The sequence below is a fragment of the Oncorhynchus keta genome, chromosome 1 (genome assembly GCF_023373465.1).
Source record: "Oncorhynchus keta strain PuntledgeMale-10-30-2019 chromosome 1, Oket_V2, whole genome shotgun sequence".
Lineage (NCBI taxonomy): Eukaryota > Metazoa > Chordata > Actinopteri > Salmoniformes > Salmonidae > Oncorhynchus > Oncorhynchus keta.
In genome coordinates, this window is record NC_068421.1 from 90,788,679 (window position 1) to 90,800,330 (window position 11,652).

General features: G+C 48.6%; 1 protein-coding gene across 2 annotated transcripts in view; it reads right to left on the reverse strand.

Annotated features, from left to right (window-relative positions):
- LOC118394193 (WW domain-containing transcription regulator protein 1-like) overlaps positions 1 to 11,652 on the reverse strand; it is a 79,771-nt gene extending 68,119 nt beyond the window's left edge. Inside the window, exon 1 of one of the 2 annotated variants that reach the window (XM_052465206.1) lies at positions 10,617 to 11,652. In XM_052465206.1, the coding sequence (XP_052321166.1) occupies positions 10,617 to 11,020 (404 nt within the window). In that variant the 5' untranslated portion in view covers positions 11,021 to 11,652. The remainder of the gene's footprint in view (positions 1 to 10,616) is intronic. The other variant, XM_052465205.1, reaches the window with a different exon arrangement.

The following is an 11,652-nucleotide window of genomic DNA, read 5'->3' on the forward strand; positions in this document are numbered from 1 at the left end:
TGTCTCACTCTTCCCCTCTCCGTTGTGGCTCACTTCCTTACTAATGTCTCACTCTTCCCCTCTCTGCTGTGGCTCACTTCCTTACTAATGTCTCACTCTTCCCCTCTCTGCTGTGGCTCACTTCCTGACTAATGTCTCACTCTTTTTCCCCCTCTGTTGTGACTCACTTCCTTACTAATGTCTCACTCTTTCCCTCTCTGTTGTGGCGCACTTCCTTACTAATGTCTCACTCTTTCCCTCTCTGTTGTGGCTCACTTCCTTACTAATGTCTCACTCTACCCCTCTCTGCTGTGGCTCACTTCCTTACTAATGTCTCACTCTTCCCCTCTCTGCTGTGGCTCACTTCCTGACTAATGTCTCACTCTTTTTCCCTCTCTGTTGTGGCTCACTTCCTTACTAATGTCTCACTCTTTTTCCCTCTCTGTTGTGACTCACTTCCTTACTAATGTCTCACTCTTTCCCTCTCTGTTGTGGCTCACTTCCTTACTTATGTCTCACTCTTCCCCTCTCTGCCGTGGCTCACTTCCTTACTAATGTCTCACTCTTCCCCTCTCTGTTGTTGCTCACTTCCTTACTTATGTCTCACTCTTCCCCTCTCTGCCGTGGCTCACTTCCTTACTAATGTCTCACTCTTCCCCTCTCTGTTGTTGCTCACTTCCTTACTTATGTCTCACTCTTCCCCTCTCTGCCGTGGCTCACTTCCTTACTAATGTCTCACTCTTCCCCTCTCTGCTGTGGCCCACTTCCTTACTAATGTCTCACTCTTCCCCTCTCTGCTGTGGCTCACTTCCTTACTAATGTCTCACTCTTCCCCTCTCCGTTGTGGCTCACTTCCTTACTAATGTCTCACTCTACCCCTCTCTGCTGTGGCTCACTTCCTTACTAATGTCTCACTCTTCCCCTCTCTGCTGTGGCTCACTTCCTGACTAATGTCTCACTCTTTTTCCCCCTCTGTTGTGACTCACTTCCTTACTAATGTCTCACTCTTTCCCTCTCTGTTGTGGCGCACTTCCTTACTAATGTCTCACTCTTTCCCTCTCTGTTGTGGCTCACTTCCTTACTAATGTCTCACTCTACCCCTCTCTGCTGTGGCTCACTTCCTTACTAATGTCTCACTCTTCCCCTCTCTGCTGTGGCTCACTTCCTGACTAATGTCTCACTCTTTTTCCCTCTCTGTTGTGACTCACTTCCTTACTAATGTCTCACTCTTTCCCTCTCTGTTGTGGCGCACTTCCTTACTAATGTCTCACTCTTTCCCTCTCTGTTGTGGCTCACTTCCTTACTAATGGCTCACTCTTCCCCTCTCTGCTGTGGCTCACTTCCTGACTAATGTCTCACTCTTCCCCTCTCTGCTGTGGCTCACTTCCTGACTAATGTCTCACTCTTCCCCTCTCTGCTGTGGCTCACTTCCTGACTAATGTCTCACTCTTCCCCTCTCTGTTGTGTCTCACTTCCTTACTAATGTCTCACTCTTTTTCCATCTCTGTTGTGGCTCACTTCCTTACTAATGTCTCACTCTTCCCCTCTCTGTTGCATCTCACTTCCTTACTAATGTCTCACTCTTTTTCCATCTCTGTTGTAGCTCACTTCCTGACTAATGTCTCAACTCTTCCCCTCTCTGTTGCATCTCACTTCCTTACTAATGTCTCACTCTTTTTCCATCTCTGTTGTGGCTCACTTCCTGACTAATGTCTCACTCTTCCCCTCTCTGTTGCATCTCACTTCCTGACTAATGTCTCACTCTTTTTCCATCTCTGTTGTGGCTCACTTCCTTACTAATGTCTCACTCTTTTTCCATCTCTGCTGTGGCTCACTTCCTTACTAATGTCTCACTCTTTTTCCATCTCTGTTGCGTCTCACTTCCTGACTAATGTCTCACTCTTTTTCCATCTCTGTTGCGTCTCACTTCCTTACTAATGTCTCACTCTTCCCCTCTCTGTTGCATCTCACTTCCTTACTAATGTCTCACTCTTTTTCCATCTCTGTTGTGGCTCACTTCCTTACTAATGTCTCACTCTTCCCCTCTGTTGTGTCTCACTTCTTTACTAAATCACTCAAACACCTGTCACTGTAGTTCTCACACATTCTAAGATAAAGTATCACAACCGGTTGACAAAAACAAGCAATATTCTCATGAATACTTTTAGCTAACATCTTGAGCGCCTTGCTCCTGGCTATAACACTTCCAACCTCCAGTTAAACTGCAGTAAGGAAACATGTTCACTTGGTCTGTGTGTCCTCTTTGTGTTAGGACTCAATATGAAGGACTAACTAAACTACAGCCTTCTCCTCCGCGCTGCGTTATTAGGCTGTTGCAAAGCGGCCATTTTGTTGTCCTGCTAAAAAAGGGTTCAAAGCGGCCATTTTGTTGTCCTGTTGTCGTCAACGCGGTCTGCGCAAAACAGAGCTGACGGTAGTCCGTCAGTTCGCGTCGCGTTCCCAAAATGTTTGCTGCACAAATGTACATAGGGTGCATAAGAGTGACACAAACTGACCTCCGCCGGCTCCGTATGCGTTAGATTGTGTAGACTCTAAGCAAACCCAAGCCGTTCCTGTTCCTTTAAAGCCCGAGAGGCCTGGACCTGTGGAGGATTTCTCTCTATCCCTGAGCTGAGACTGTTTCTTCTCTGAGCTCCAGCTCAGGAACCTCTGCTCAGATTCAGGGCCAGAGACAGAAACAAACCGTGGCCACAAACTCCGCTGGTTTTAAATTCAGCCCACGTGACATTTCCTTCAACTTTAATTGCGTTCAATACAATGTATATCTGTAAGTCACGGAAGGCCAACGTGCTGTGCAGCTCTCTGGAGCCACAAAGCCCTTCTTGTCCAAGAATAACCCCCATCAGCAGGAGAGGAGAGGGGAGCGGCCCAAACGCCCGGCCGGCCGGCCAAACAAGCAGGTCTTCATGCTCGTCCAACTTACATATTGGGACAGGAAGTGGGTTGAGTGTGTCCGCAGAGCAGGCCTCAGCCAGGGCCATACAGAGCCCAGGCCTCAGCCAGGGCCATACAGAGCCCAGGCCTCGGCCATACAGAGCCCAGGCCTCGGCCATACAGAGCCCAGGCCTCGGCCATACAGAGCCCAGGCCTCGGCCATACAGAGCCCAGGCCTCGGCCATACAGAGCCCAGGCCTCGGCCATACAGAGCCCAGGCCTCGGCCATACAGAGCCCAGGCCTCGGCCATACAGAGCCCAGGCCTCGGCCATACAGAGCCCAGGCCTCGGCCATACAGAGCCCAGGCCTCGGCCAGGGCCATACAGAGCGCTGGCCTCCAGACGACATACAGAGCGCTGGCCTCCAGACGACATACAGAGCGCTGGCCTCCAGACGACATACAGAGCGCTGGCCTCCAGACGACATACAGAGCTGGCCTCCCAGGGCCATACAGAGCTGGCCTCCAGACGACATACAGAGCGCTGGCCTCCAGACGACATACAGAGCGCTGGCCTCCAGACGACATACAGAGCGCTGGCCTCCAGACGACATACAGAGCGCTGGCCTCCAGACGACATACAGAGCTGGCCTCCAGACGACATACAGAGCTGGCCTCCAGACGACATACAGAGCTGGCCTCCAGACTACATACAGAGCTGGCCTCCAGACTACATACAGAGCTGGCCTCCAGACTACATACAGAGCTGGCCTCCAGACTACATACAGAGCTGGCCTCCAGACTACATACAGAGCTGGCCTCCAGACTACATACAGAGCTGGCCTCCAGACGACATACAGAGCTGGCCTCCAGACTAGAAAGAAGAGGCAGAGGGATCCAGCAGCATGTCTGCCTGTTTGATTGGCTATCTGCTAACCGCCTGGCTGATTGATTGGCTAACTGGCTGGCTGACTGACTGGCTGCTTGGCTACCAGGCTTGACCAACATCTGTTCTGGCTGTTCCACAGCCGCTTCAGATCTATGTGTGTTGCAGACGTCGACATGCCTGTTACTTTGCAGCAGTACAGGCTATTGTTTTTGGAATGTCTATTCCCTCACTCTGCGTGTGTACGACTCCCTAACCACCCCCCTCCTCCCTTTTGCCTAGAACAGACTGATGCAGCAGAGAACGAAAGAGGGAGGGAGGTAGAGAGCCTCATGGCCCCTGGCTTTGGGCCTCTAACTCCAGCCGAGTCTGTGGGAGCAAGAGGGAGGAGGAGCAAGAGGGAGGAGGAGCAAGAGGGAGGAGGAGCAAGAGGGAGGAGGAGCGCGACTTATATTTTTCCAAAACAACAGTTCAAGCAGTGACCAACGAGACAGCCGATTGGCTGCCTGTGCCTGGCACATGTAATATGTCACAGCTAGGTGGCTCATAGCATATGGAGACCCAGTGAAACTGACCTCCAGGTTAGTACACTAAAGGTTACTGACAAACAAAAAGGCACTGGTGGCTGGGATGGTGCAGGAAACCAAAGACACGACAATCAACTGAACTCTACCTGGCTGCCTCAGTTTGGGTCCTAATAGTGACAAATACTGCCGAAATATCCGTCACTCTTCTGCCATTGGTAAGGAGTGCCCCTGTCCCAAGCCATAGAATGGCCAGTACAACACATTACAAAACAATGACAACAAAGAATCCAAATTAGAACGTGATTGTCACGGAACATGTTGTGCCAACATGGATGACAGTGTTCGGAGAATATCTGTGAGTATGCTCCGACTCGGTCATGCTCTTATGTGCCCTTCGTGAAAACAAAATCGACACCAGCCAACCAGCCTTTTTTACCAACAGACTGCTGGTCTGGTCCTAATTTCAGGCCCTAAAAAAACTCATACCATTCCAGGTTGAAGATGAACGTTTAGGACAAGAGGATTCTAATATCCCAGAATTGTTTGCATAAATGAGGAAGAACTCTAAACTAATGAACCAGCGATGCTGCTCAGCGATGCTGCTCAGCAATGGCACTGGTTCCATGAATCTGTTTATTTTCTAAAGCTTCCACATGGAATCATTACAGTGTGCAAACCTGGGTATCTTTAACCTAGTACCAATACCGATGACCTCTAACCTCAACAGCCACTTCCACTCCTCGACCCTGCCTTCCTGGTAGAACCCCCACCACCATCCACCTACCACTTAACTGTCAGTCCAGCTTACAGGTGCAGAACAGACCTCACCCTGCCCATGTAGACCTACCTGAACATCCTCCCAGGACAGCCCTGGGAGAACCCCACCCAGCCACCATTACACCCCCATGCAAGGTTCAGCCAATTTGCAATTGCCCCCCCACACACCCCACCCAGTCTCGCTCTCTCAGACTGAGCCACTAATAGTAAACTATTAAAATAACTGAATACACCTTTCAAATCACAGCACCGTCCATCTTAGTGGTTTGCACCAGGTAGCTGGACAGTTAAGTAGAACTTTTAATGAGCTGGTTGGTCTACTCCAAGCAGTGGCTCGGAGTCTGTCCCTGTGGGTCCGTCCATACATGATAGTGTGTATAAAAACACACTTCTGGCAACAACTTCTCAGCAGGAACCTAAAAACTGCAATATATAAAAGACTTCTTGGGAGACCTGACCAAAATAGAAATATGAGTTATAGATCTGTCACTCATTGAAAGCAAGTCTAAGAATCGCTAGATATCTTACGTATGCTATTTCTATGCTTCCTGTTTTTATGTTTCGTTTTGACATCTTTTTTACATTGGGTTTTGTACACCAGCTTCAAACATCATTTTTTGGGAGGGGGTTATGGAAAATATATTTCACAGCGGTTTAGATGGTACAATTATTCCCTATAATACACTTGCTTGTTTTGTCACAAACTGAAATTGGGCGACCGACTAGAATTTTGGCAACCAGAACACTACAGGCTACATACTCTCTCGTTGCTGATTGGTCAAACCAATCACAACATGGCTGATATTAGCTATGCATTAACATAGGAACACTACCAATGAATTTCAGCTACACCGAATTCCATTTACAACAGATTTACGGCAGATTAACGTGCTTCTGTTTGCAGCCCTTTGAAGACACTGCACCCATCATTAAATGGCAAACTCGGGCTTAATTACAGACTACCCTTTTTCCCAATTATTTTGTAAGAACAAAACAAAAAAACACTATCCAAAACATTGAGGAATTCCCTAGTAAGAGCAGACACTCTGGTATGCAGTGAGACAGCCTTGTGATTGAGGCAGACACACACACACATAGCCTTGAGTATGTAGACCAGATGAAAGCCCTAAGAGATGCTCAGAGCCATGGCGTAAACTAGACAGCAGCCATGCTGGGGTCCATGTTTGTACATAAAGGGCTCCAAGCAGTAGAACTCAAGATAAAAGCTGGGATTCAATGCGGGCCGTGGAATGTCCGATTGAGCCGACATCTGCAGCATTGGCGTAGTACCAGTGCCTTTAACACGGTGCATAGCCGAAGACTCACCTTCATCCTCTCCCGTCTTGACTTTCACCTCTGCCTCAATGTACCAGGACAGACTGTTCAAATCTCAGTCCCACCCCCTGTGCTAACTCAACCCAACAGAGAGAGAGACTGGTTCAGCTAAACGCTGAATGACTTCTGCTCGTCTCTCAGCATCAATCAGGGGCGGCAGGGTAGCCTAGTGGTTAGAGCGTTGGACTAGTAACCGAGCTGACAAGGTACAAATCTGTCGTTCTGCCCCTGAACAAGGCAGTTATAACCCACGGTTCCTAGGCCGTCATTGAAAATAAGAATTTGTTCTTAACCGACTTGCCTAGTTAAATAAAGGTAAATAAAATCACCTCTCGTCTAGTCCAGAGTCCAGTGAGGACACAGCCACCCACGCTGATCTCCCGCTCTCTGTTATCACTATCACTATCACTTCTTCTATCGCTGGCACGATCATTCTGTCACACAGACCGTTAATCAGTCACTTTACAGTAAGTTACTCTACTGTAAACCCACCCGAGGCATCGCCATATCAAGCCAGCGAGGCAACTCTTCCTCAGACCAGCTTGGGAACGCACGGTTAGGGACTGGAACACTGTGGTTGGGGTGTAGAGTGGATGTCTATGAAGGGTCTCAGTCCACGGTAATGGGCTCCTGTTGCAGTGGCAGTGAAGGTGAGAGCATTGGGATGGGTTTGGACACGTTTCAATTGAGAGAAAATGGGAAAAGTGGGAGAGGTTGAGCGGGTGACACAACACGTTAGTTTTACAGTTACCACATCCTGACTGGATTAAACTGGACCGTGCCGCTCATTTAGCTCTGTTCACTGTCAATTGCACGAAGTACTACATTCAATTGTGTCAGCTGTCGCGACATGCATTGTTTTCACAAGTGTGCGGGTGGGTGGGGAATGGGGGGAGGATAATAGATTAAATAATTGACTTGTGGAAACACACACTACTGGGTGGATGTGAGAGAAGCACAAGACAGTAAGGATGTGTGACCTATGACCGACCGGGGGCTACTGTCATCATGCAGGATTTCCTGCAGAGCCAAATGGCAGGCCTCTAAAAACGGAGGTCCTATTCATTTGACGTTTACACACATTGTATCCCATTCTTTTGGGGGGGGCATTCTAATGTAAAGTAACATTCCTGGAATAGAACACTGAAAAAATAAAAATAAATAAACTCATGCCTCAAAGAGCTTCAGAAGGCAGACAGGAGAGAGGATGGAGAGGCAGTGGCCTCCTTAACAAAGAGCTCAGAGTGAAACTTGCAGATCCAGCAGCCCCGGGCCAGCCAGGCAGACTTTGTTTTCCTGCCTGGTTAATTGCAGGGTGCGGTGGGGCTGGGGCTCCCAGCTTTGTTGCTGGTGACAGAGCCAACTGTGAAAACCTCTGCAGGACCAGGCATGTTCACACCCCCGGTTGGGACCGAGAGAGAGGAGACACCTCCTGGAGCCTGGGGTTAGACTGCATGCATTCCCTCCCTCTCCTACGCCTCTCCGCAGCTCCTCCCCTTCTCTACAGCTGCCAAAAAACAGCCTCAGCCGCTCCTTCTTTCCCTGCCTCCTCCCCTCTCTTTCCCTGCCTCCTCCCCTCTCTTTTCACACCCTTCTCTTTCTCCCGGTTGTTTTCACCCTCCTTCCTCCCACTTGTCCAACCCCCTCACCTCGCTGTGTTTTTTCCCCCACCCATCTCTCCTCTGGGAAGTTATCTAGCTAATGAACAGCCAGACCTCCTGATCAGTGCTCCCTCTGTTGTGTGGTAGTTCTCCTGACGGTCAGTCAGGACGCAGCCAGCCAGCCAGAACAGGCCAAACCTCTCTTTTTTTAAATTTAACTAGGCAAGTCAGTTAAGAACAAAATCCTATTTACAATGACGGCATATACAGGCCAAACCCGAACGACGCCGGGCCAATTGCGCACCGCCCTATTTGACTCACAATCACAACCAGTTGTGATACAGCTTGGAATCGAACCGGGGTCTGTAGTGACGCCTCTAGCACTGAGATACAGTGCCTTAGACCGATGCACCCACTCAGGAGCCCCGAGCTCTCTGCTTTACTTTTCAGCCCAATGGCTGCCTGTTTCCTGGGGAACACCCCCTCTGACAGCATTGTTATTCATAGTTTTACCTGGTCAGTTGGTGTTTAGCATGCTAGTAGATACCCATAGACTTCGTCATTATGCTAAAGCTACTTAGCATTGGCTTTGCGAATCTACCTCCAGTTTCCTTCATATTGGACAAAGACCTAAATGGTATCCACTAGTTCAGGGTTAGGCAACCCTGTCCCATGTACTGCAAGCTTTTGTTCCAACTAGGCACCATGCCTGACCAACTGAGATAATTCATCAGTTCAGTGATTGTCTGCGGCACTCCAGGACCAGGGTTGCCGACCCTGTACTAGTTCATCTGACTCTGGTGGTGAAGTAGATGAAGGGGACACTGACAAAATCCCCAAGTATCCCTTTAAGTTAACGCTAAACGGATACCGATTCCGTTTTGGAGACAATGGGCTGCGGGATGTTGATACTGTACTGTTGAGTAATCTGGGAACAGAGGCTCAGTGTGTGAAAAAGGGGTGTGTGAAGTGAATGTGTATGTTTTAGCACAGGGGCCCCCTCTGCTACCCCTGAGGCTGAACGGAGAGTAAACCCAGGGTGTGTTTTCTCACACCCTCTATAATAACTATCCTTTTGGAGGACACCCTGCTGAGCTGACCCCTACCACACACACACACACACTTCTGCCTTGGGTCAGGTAGCCATGGTGACCCCTGGGCCAGGGAAGAATGGGTCAGGTAGCCATGGCGACCCCTGGGCCAGGGAAGAATGGGTCTGCCTTGGGTCAGGTAGCCAAGGTGACCCCTGGGCCAGGGAAGAATGGGTCTGCCTTGGGTCAGGTAGCCATGGCGACCCCTGGGCCAGGGAAGAATGGGTCTGCCTTGGGTCAGGTAGCCATGGTGACCCCTGGGCCAGGGAAGAATGGGTCTGCCTTGGGTCAGGTAGCCATGGTGACCCCTGGACCAGGGAAGAATGGGTCTACCTTGGGTCAGGTAGCCATGGTGACCCCTGGGCCAGGGAAGAATGAGTCTGCCTTGGGTCAGGTAGCCATGGTGACACCTGGGCCAGGGAAGAATGGGTCTACCTTGGGTCAGGTAGCCATGGTGACCCCTGGGCCAGGGAAGAATGGGTATGCCTGTTCGTCTAGTTCTTCACAGAGTGAAGAGACACAACACTCATTAGCATTGAGACTGACGGGTGTCTCCATCAGGAGAGATCGGGAGATACGAGCCAGCGGCACTGATAAGGTAATCACTTTCTTATCAAGGTGATCACAGGTAGGTGTGTGTGTTTAAAACAGGTGACAGAACAGAGCCTCTTCATTGATTTAAACACTGATATTTTCAGTCACACACACACACTTCAGTCCACCGTGGGCCTGTGTTGAGGTGAGAGATGAAAGGTCAGCATGACACCTCAGTGTGAAAGACATCTATCTGCAGTTATTGTGTATTGTCCCTGTGCATGGGTGAGGATAAAACACAGAAGATAACAGCCATTGTGGTTTAACCGGCTGGGGCTCGGAGAACGAAACCAAAGACACTGCTGTTGCAAAACACACTAGACTAGAGGTGGTCTGTTATCACGTTGCCCATGGAGATACATCCCTTATTGAAATGGCTTTCCATCGTGTATTAAGAGGTTCTCATGTTATTATATGGCCTAGCACAAAACATTGAATAATTTTGGGAATAAGATGAATCCAAAACAAGAGCATTGGGGCCTGCGTGAAAAGTTTGACACAGAGCACTAGGGGGCTCCTGCAAGCACAGACAGGTAGGACTCACATAAATGACTTGATGCTGGCTTACAGGCCGTTATATATTAGGTTAGACCTGTGTGAATAAGGGGATGGCATTTTAAGGTTTAACCTGACAGAGCCAAACAAAGACAAATATAGTGTATTCTGTTAAATTTGCCACATAGGTGTTCAAAGGGGCCAATCGTTCAGCACAGTGATCTGAAGCTTTTGCGGTTTACTCTCAAGAGTTACACTGATTTCTCACAGTCCACTTTATAAGTCTATCATTTCAGATGAACCAATGTCATCTGAAGTGAGTTTTACACCGACTGAACTTCGGATCTGTGGTGCTTTAAGGATTATGGAGTTTTGTTTTATTGAAAGGACTGGGGACTTTAACGTGTGTGTTTTCTGTGGAATAAACAACAACTTACTTGAGAAAGTACTTCTGTCCGTTGGACGTGTAGGCCATCTCCCATCCAGGGGGCAGCGGCAACTCTTCGGCAACATCGAAAGACTGGTGGCGGATGTGCGAGTGATGTACCGGGCTTGGAGTTGGGTTGGCTCCCAATCCAATCTGTAAAGTTGCGGGCGAGGAATGTGACCGTACGTGTTGTACGGTGAGCCTGGGCGGGTGACTGCCCGAATCAGTGCTCGACTGTCGGGAGTGAGATCCTGAATCTGGCTCCTTGAAAAAGGAGTCGGGTAACATTTTTTTCCTCCATGAACTGGGTTTCGGGTTCATAACCGAATTAAATAGCGCCTCGAGATCCGTATCCGAGTCCTGCGCGACATGGATAACTTGTTGTCCTGGCATTGGCTGAAGTGGGTTGCTCATTTTGTCTTAGTGAAAAAGTTAGAGCAATACAGAAAATATAAAAACGATTTAAAGTTGAGGCTTTATACAAATATCAAACGTTGAGCCTTCTGAAGTAGGCCTAGGCTACTCTCAGGCAAACTTTTATAAACCCTCTGTGTGGACAAAAATAGTTCACCTTTCTGCCGTCAAAACTCGCAATAAAACTATTCTATTAGAGTAAGATAGAGAACAACTAAATGTGTTCCTACATGAGAAAAGTAATTTTAAATGTAGCTACTTTCCCTTTGCTCCGGCCAGTTCGGTTGATCTTGTTGCTCCTGTCCCAAAGTTTGTAAACTCAACTTTTCTACGACGCCTGTGTCAGCAGTCGCTCATGAATTATGCATGACCTCCGGCGCTCGAGGGGTTGGACCGTTTCAGGATTACTAAACAAATATCTCTCAATTTACAAACTATTGATGGCGGGTGTAACAATGACGCAAATGTTGAAATCGTTCAAACACAACGCCACAAAGTTGCGGAATAGAGTTGTTGCGAGATGTTTTTTTGTAAAAAAAATCACAGCTGCTTCTTTCCGTTTGGAGACGGCCCTGTGTTCTGCTCTAAACTAGTTATTTACTGAAATATAACAATTTAAGAAAAGTTCATCT